Below are 8,188 nucleotides of genomic sequence, written 5' to 3'. Positions count from 1 at the left end.
TACCTATCTATACCTATACTAATTAGTGGCTCCCTAGAAATTCTCACGTTAATCAATAATTAGGAGCCGTTAATCTGGTGGGGCCGAGTTATTACGGTGTAGATTAATTCTATGAATTTTGACGTTAATTAAAAGATGAATATGTGCGCTCTCCCTCTCTCCCAATCTCTCACGACTCCCCTCTCCCAATATCTCTAGGTCCCCAAAAAAAAACTTTTGATCCCAATCTCTCACGACTCCCCTCTCCCAATATCTCTAGGTCACCAAAAAAAAAACTTCCGATCTCACCAACGATTGGTTGATCTCCAACGCAGCTTTTCAATGAGCCAAACAAAATAGATCGTTCTAGAGGCGTTCTTCTCCTCACGCCCCATGTACGCCACCGCCATGTCCGCCCCTAGCCTTCTATCCCGTTCAGCAAATCAAGATTGATCTATCAAGGGTAGGCCATGGCATGGGTGGATGAGCTTTCTTCTATCTTCTATCTTCATTCTTCTTTCATCTAGCTAGCTAGCAAGCCAGGTACGCTTCAAAATTGATCAATCAAGGGTAGGCCATGGCATGGATGGATGCGCCTTCTTCTCTTTTCTTCCTTCTTTCATCTTTCTTCTTTCATCTAGCTAGCTTAAGGTACACCATATAAGTATGTTCTGGTACGTCCATATAAATATGCAGTATACATCATGTCATACGTATACACGCTCTTCTCCTCACGCGTCATGCACGACGCCGTCGTGGACGGCGATGACCGACGATTCTCTGTCGTATGTCTCCACGTTAGCACGTCATCGTGTTCCTGCATGCATCAACATAGAGGCCGTCGGTAGGAGCAAGGTTTCCTCGATTCCTCCCACCTACACATCCTTAATTACCTTCCCCTGATACCCGGCTTACTCTGCATATGCTCATCAGATGGATAAAAGCATGCATGCATCTAGCTGCCTGCATCACGTATTTTACTTAATATAAGGAGATCAGCTAGGAGGTAAGTTGTTGGGCTCTACTTTCCTTCACTTGCTGAAAAATCAAGGTAATTCAATCAAGTTGGTTTGATCAGCTATATGTGCAATACACAGGAATTCATTAACTCTATTCATTTATTCCTTAAGCCTGCATGTGGCAGATCATACTGAGGCTGGGAGGCTAGCACAGAATTGCATTGATGATACCGATGGCCACGATCAATCAAACGTACATGGACCCGCTCAACCCAGTTGCAGTGCCGTAACGGCAGGCCGTTACCACTTAGACGGAGGTTTAGGTAAGGCCCGCATGATGAAAGTATACCGTGTATGTTGCTGCATGGCAGAATGACTCAACGAGAGGATAAGGAGAAAATAGATATGAGAGAGCCACACCAACATATTGTACAGGGGCTACAGGCCACACACACGAACTGGTACCCATGGATCTTGCTGGGACAAACGACTGGTGTGGCAACCAATTTCCAGGCAAGACAGCCGATGTGCATCCTTTGGTTCTGCGTTCTGCACATCAGCAACGGACAGGAGCAGCCTATGATGGAGTCTGAAGAAAAATTCCCAAAACAGTTGTACGTCCAGCCAATGCTATTGTATCATTTGAGGAGAAAAACTGCTTTAAAAATTAAGACCACTCAAGATGGTACAAGATGTTTCACTTCTCATACTTATTATTCTAACTGTTCTGAGTTCTAATTAGTGGTAATTCCGTTTCTTCCATTTTTACAGAATGGTATATACATTATATAAAACAATTTATAGCCCGTCAAAGCAACGGAGGCCTAGCATTCTGGACACAAGGGGCATGAGACAACCTGGGATTGTTTAGGGCAGAGCTGCCGGACGCGTGGTTCCGCAAGCTACAACTGTCGCCGTCCAGTCCAATAGACCAGGAAAATCAGGACTTCATACATCCAGTTGAGGTATGCAATCATAATGTACATAGAAATTTCGACGTAGAAATTTCGACGTATGCAATCCATGCACTTCTGCAAGCGTATATATATGCATGAAACGAAGTATGTGTTGGTTGATCTGTGAAGGATAGACTACAGCAGGTACAGTCGAAATAAAATATGATACAGTACAATTTATAGATTGAATTATCACAATATTTCCTTTAAATTACAAATCTCTATTCTCTACCTTCGTAGTACTCCTGCGTCTCAAAAGAAGTATCGTTGATTTAGTACATCTATATATCTTCCATTGTGACATTTACCTTTTCCACTACATCGAATTGGAATACATGTAAAATCCGTCTGGCGATGACGATATTGAATAATGTCGTGGAGGAGATGGATTTGTGGCAGTGTAAAATCTAGCATAGATGAAAAGTCTAAATATGAAAAGTAGTATTTCCACATGATAAGTTCTCCTTCAGAACTTGGTCTGATTATCACGTATTCGAGCTACCACAGGTTATTTCCTATTCTCATTTCGAATGTTTGAACCTACCAGAATTCTTATGTAGCTTTCTCCTGCGTCACTAGCCCATAAGATCGATTTGCCACATAATCATGACCTGACTTCTGTGACCTTGACGTACATGGAGAAAAAGTTGTTTCAGGCGTCCTGATCTGCTCCTCTGTCGTAGTCAATGTGCATCAAGTCATGGTTCAGATTCTTGAAGGAGACTGTCCAATTGCATAGATTTGATCTTGGGATTGTTATATTTTGACAAAAGTTTCTCCTAGAGTTTTTTAAACCGGACTGATACAAGATACCAGTGACATAGAAGCACACTATTGAAGTAGTGTGTTGTTCTATTTCATGGTTCTGTACAAAGTAACTGAGAACAGGACATGACAACTACATCACAAGTAGTCTATTTAAGGTTTATAAACTTTAGTGTATATAGTTAAAAATATATATTCTCGGTTCATCATATGACTATCGCAAGAGTACTAGAAAGCGTGATATTTATGACGCAATAATCATGGTAGACATGATTGCACATTTTTAGATTTTGTTGGCAACTACTTTCATTCTGTTCAAAAGTGAAAGCATACTATTGTAGATTTCTCACTGGATATATTTTCACATCATCTATACATATTGTTTTATTGTAAACTTTCAGATTGTTCTCTATAAAATTTTGATTTATGAAAAATCTAATATCAATGTAAATTGAAACAGAGGAAGTATAGGAACTAGGCAGACCAAACATGCCACTTAGTGAATTTAAATTGATTAGGACATAAAATTCTAATTCTCACTCAACTTTGTAGGCTAGCCCGTGCGATTCGCACGGGTTCACGACTAGTTATAGTAAACAGCCAATGTGATGTTAGGTTATGTACAGGTTATTTAGCTTGTGCCCGCCGGTACTCTGTTGCAGGGTTTCAGAACCTAACATTTTTCCTCACCCTCTTTTTTTTTTGAAGGATTTCCTCACCCTCTCTTGGTGTATACCGATGTTTGCTTTGTCATAAGATCTATACTTCCTTCGTTCACAAAGAGAAGTAGATATTCTGACTTTTTTTGCACGTAAAAAAGAAGATATTCTAACTTTTTTGTAAATCTGATGTAAGCAAATCAACCCAGTTTCTGCAATTGGGTGAAAGACATGTAGGCCAGTCTGCTCTCAGTCCCACATGTCAGCGGCCTACTGCGTCCTACAGCAGGTCTCGGCCATGCCCGCGCTCGCGACGTGCACCCGCTGCTGCTGCGACGCGCAGGAACACGGCCAGCCAGCGCCGCCACCCAACCCGATTGGATTCGTCGCGCGCTACGCTTCAGCTGCGGTGTCGCCGTCAATCCATCTCCGCCGGGCCCGTCCGATCCGATCCGAACGTCCTTCCGCCACCGATGGACGCACAGTGCGCACGACCGCCACCCCTTTGGACGCACGTGGAGACCAACCGACGAAACGATGCCTCAACAACATACAACCGTCGACCGGCCACCGGCGGCCGGCCGGCCCGCCGGCTGGCAGCGAGTAACTGAGCAGCAGTGCGACCGGCGCGGCACATCAATGCGAGCATCGCGCAGCAGTCCGATCGAATCAGCAGCCAACAAACGGTGTCCTTCTGAAAAACAGTGCCCTGCCCATCCATCCATTCCATCGCCCCAACCACATTTGCGCCCTCCTTAACTCCGGCCCCGCAGCGCGCCGCCGTCCCGATCACCAACCCAGCTTTACGAGCTTAGCCGACGTGACAGCCGATCCGTAGCACTAGCACACGCAACTCCGGTAAACTGAGCTATACCACGTTCACGCTCGAGTACGAGCTGAATTTAGCAGGTTCACGCAAAGATCATGTGCGTGTCCGTTTCACGTACCTAAGCTCGCTGCCTGTCCGGTACATGGACAGAACTGGCCGGCCGGTAGTGTCGATCTCGCCAGCCATGCATGGTTGATGGTGGCTCCCGGTCTCGGTCGGCAATGCGACGTTGTCACGGACCCATGGGCCATGGCGTACACAGCAACGTGTAAGGCCCGCGACATCAGATCACTGGCTACTAGTAGTAGAGTAGTAGTACACGTTTGGTTGAGCCATCATTCATCACCGGCCACAGCCACCAGCCCTGGCTTAGCTTAATTAGCTACGTACACTCTCTGCTTCTTCACTTCTTCTTGCACCCTCTCTCTGTCTCGCCATACCGCCGTCCTCCTCCTACCTCACCATGAGCAGCTTCGCCTACCAAAAGCTAAAGAAGCTCCCGCCCCCACCGCCTCCCGCCAGCGACCAGGAGGACGCGCACTACGCCGTCGCCGCCGCGCAGGACCACTACTACCGCCACGCGGCGGCCGCGATCATCGCCAGCAGGAGGACGTGGCGGAGCCGCCGGTCATCCTCAGGCACCGGGCCGCGCCGGCGCGGCAGGCCTCTGAGGATCTCGAGCCTGGCGCGGGCGCTGCGTCGGAGGGCAGCGGCCGTGGGTGGCAGGGTCCGGGCGTCGGTGACCCGGGTGGTGACAAGGCTCAAGGAGGGCGGGCCCTGCGTGGCCGACCTCTTCGCCGGAAACTACATGTTCCTGCAGGTCACGCCGTCGATGGCCGCGCCCGCCGCGGCCGGGGTCGGCAAGGGGGCGTTCCTGCCATACTACCTCGCCGTCAAGGGCAAGGCCGCCGGCGCCGGCGCCGTGCACGGCTTGATCCGCGCCTAGCTCTACTTGTACAGAGAGCGAGTTGTTTGCTTTTGTTCTGTCTTGTGCATGATTTAATTATAAGCAAGTGGGTTTGCTTTGTGTAACTGGGAGATGTGGATCAAACCTGCTGTGTCCAAAATAATCTGTAAAGGGAAACTAAATAACTCTTCACTAGTGCTTTCTATAATAAATAATGTGTGAAGGGAATTTAAATTACTTTTCACTAGTGCTTAGTATAAGAATTTGTACGTAGCTCGATTACCCTGTGTTAATTACAGTTAGTTTTCACTTTTCAATGAACGGTTGATGCTGAGAACTAAGTAACTACTAGCTGTTGAGCATGTACGCGTGCATTTGGCACTTGGTAGGTCACTCAGAAGCTATTAGATTATTATATTTATGGATGGTACTTACGTACGTAGCTGTACCTGCTTGCTGTCCTTGAGTTAGAGCAGGGTTATAGTATAACCAGCAACCGGCTATATAGAGTTGCAACGTCAGCTATCGTCAACTGATAGCCCAGTATGTAAATCTTGGTCCTTTTTCTTCTCTTTAATTCTCCAAATTTGAGAAGTATATTACCTACATCATCTATGTGCCACAATTACTTAAATGAGTTGTCTTCAACAATCTAGATACCAAGGCAAATTCCGATATTATTGGATGGAGGGAGTATCAAGTATCAACAAATTAGTGCTCTTAATTTACTTATTTAGGAGTACCGTACCAGCACATCACGGAACGGAAGTGGTGGTGTCCCCCTTTCAGCATCGATCATCAATAATCGATCACGAACAGTGATCAGTTGGCTGGACCGCTGGGGTAGCTAGATTGATGGAGAATGATTCGTGATGGATCTGGCTAATCAGTTTCTCCACATTGATGTTGGCAGGTGAGAGTGAGAGTGAGACGCCTCTCCATCAAATTGACTTAAGCGGATAGGACAAAAATTTTGTTGACAGGAAGAAAAACTGGGCTCAGGCCCAGTTGTTGCCAAACTTTTGTAGCCCGATTGCTTCCCTATGTTGGGCCCGGTAGCACTTTTGCCCCCACCAGGAAGCAAGACAGCATTCCCTCAAAAAAAAAAGGAAGCAGCATCTCACCCGAATTTACGCGCTCCTGTTTCCAATACATCAAAAATAACTCGTCACTCTTAGCCTCCGGAATTAACTATCAAACTTTGGATTCCCGCAAAAACTAAGATGGAGTGATCTATGACAAATCGAATGATATCATTTCAGTGCAACAATTACTCACTCTGTCTGGGTTTACAGGGCGTGCACGAGCTTTTAGGTCTTCAATTTTGACCAATTTCTTCAATTATGTGGCATAAGAGGTACTGTATTCTGAAACATCCATCAAATACATTTTTGACGGTCGAATAATAAAAAAGCTAAAAATAAGCTCATGTCCTATAAACTTCGGTAAAAATAGTAAAATGCAGAGTATAATTTAAATTGCTCAAAACCAACAGCACCAAGTTTATTAGATGGAAGGGCATTATAGTATAACTAAGAGTATCTCTGGCCCTTCCCCTAAAAAATCATTAACTCCCTAGAATTTTTTTGTTGAGGAGTTAAACTTCATTTAGCATTGATCACCCTAGAAAAAAAAGTGATCAGATCCATGATCGGCAATGACCATATCCGCACCAACCATCTTCTGACACCACATGAACAACAAACTTCTTCAACAGTAACTCCTTCAGGAAGGGAGCGAACCCCAAGCGCCGTCGTCACCGGATCCAACCGCCAAGGTTAGAATCTAGGTTTTCACCGTGAAGAATCAGTCCAAGTTTATTCGAGCAATCTCTTCAACAAGCTAATGATGCAAAAAAAAAAATCACCATTTCCAAATATAACCAATCAGGGGCGGAGTCAGGATTTTGGTATAGGGGGGCCAAGTTGAGTTCATAACTTTTTTTCTAGACCAAAAAAATAACTATTATCATATTCTAATATGTGCCACATGTTCCAAAACATGGATAAAGTTGTATGTGTTTAGATTTACCTCTACAGTTGCCAATAAGATGACATCAACATATATGATCATGCAATACCAAAATAAGTCGTCTCCCATTTGGCGGTGCTTAAAAGATAAATTAATATTACGAGTGTTTGGGGGCACTTCTCGGCTGATATGGTCCCTCGGATATATAAAAGTGTCGACTTCATCATGCTTGTCCGGTGGTAGCTCCCAATTTGATATGTTTTTGCTTGTTCTGCAACATTTACTATGTCCAGCATATCCGATCATGAGTGTCAATTGGACTCTGATTTGTAACTTACACATCAACCTCGTTAACAATTAATTTAAGTAGCTCCAGAACTTGAAGTAACCGGCTTAAAAATGAAATAATCTTGACGGTGTTTAGTAACCCTTTTCTCTTCACAACTGCAGGATGCTGCTAACGCGACACTACGATCAGAGACCCTTTGACGAAACTGTGTGTGATGCATTAATCGCAAAAGGGGATGTAAAAAATCGTCAAAATAGGTGCAAAACGTTTGCGATGGCGGAGCCATCAAACACGGTTCAGATTTTAGTTGTGTGTGCGATGCAGGGCACACGGTTAATTCATTTGAACTGTTTGCGATGAGGCAGAACAACAGAAACGGGCAGTCATATCAATGTGTGTGCGATATACGGCATACAGTTTGCTCCGATAAACTATTTGCTATTAGAGTGTGCAATAGAAACAGTTAGCCAGATCAAGGTGTGTGTAATATACGACATACGGTTCACTCAGACGAACTGTTTTCGATTAGGGAACACAACATAAATGGTTCAACTTAATAAGATGTGTGTGAGGCAAGCAGCCGACTCATATGAATTGTTTGCGATGAGAAATTACAACACAAACGGTTAATACAGTTAGTTCGTGTGGATTCTGTGTGTACAAAAAAACTTTGAAAAATACAAACTAGTTGCTTGCGGTGGCTAGGAGTATCGCACACGATGCGTCTGCGAGTACTCATGTGCGACGATTAGTAAGTTACACATACGTTTCCTTATGTTAACACTTGTGTGATAAATAACACGTGGCACCGGATACGGTATTCGGGTTGTGTGTGTACTCCACATAGTCTTCCCGCGCTCCAGCGAATACTTCC

General features: G+C 44.8%; 1 protein-coding gene across 1 annotated transcript; it reads left to right on the top strand.

Annotated features, from left to right (window-relative positions):
• Positions 1-4,482: 4,482 nt before the first annotated feature.
• LOC123075556 (uncharacterized) lies at positions 4,483-5,246 on the top strand. The gene has a single exon (XM_044498132.1). The coding sequence runs from the start codon at positions 4,611-4,613 to the stop codon at positions 5,091-5,093; it is 483 nt and encodes a 160-aa protein (XP_044354067.1). The 5' UTR covers positions 4,483-4,610; the 3' UTR covers positions 5,094-5,246.
• Positions 5,247-8,188: the final 2,942 nt, after the last annotated feature.

Source organism: Triticum aestivum, chromosome 3D (genome assembly GCF_018294505.1).
Source record: "Triticum aestivum cultivar Chinese Spring chromosome 3D, IWGSC CS RefSeq v2.1, whole genome shotgun sequence".
Taxonomy (NCBI): domain Eukaryota; kingdom Viridiplantae; phylum Streptophyta; class Magnoliopsida; order Poales; family Poaceae; genus Triticum; species Triticum aestivum.
This window is presented reverse-complemented; position numbering and strand designations above follow the sequence as displayed.

Coding starts and splice junctions, on each gene's coding strand:
- LOC123075556 (XM_044498132.1), top strand. CDS start 4,611: ATGAGCAGCTTCGCCTACCAAAAGCTAAAGAAGCTCCCGCCCCCACCG.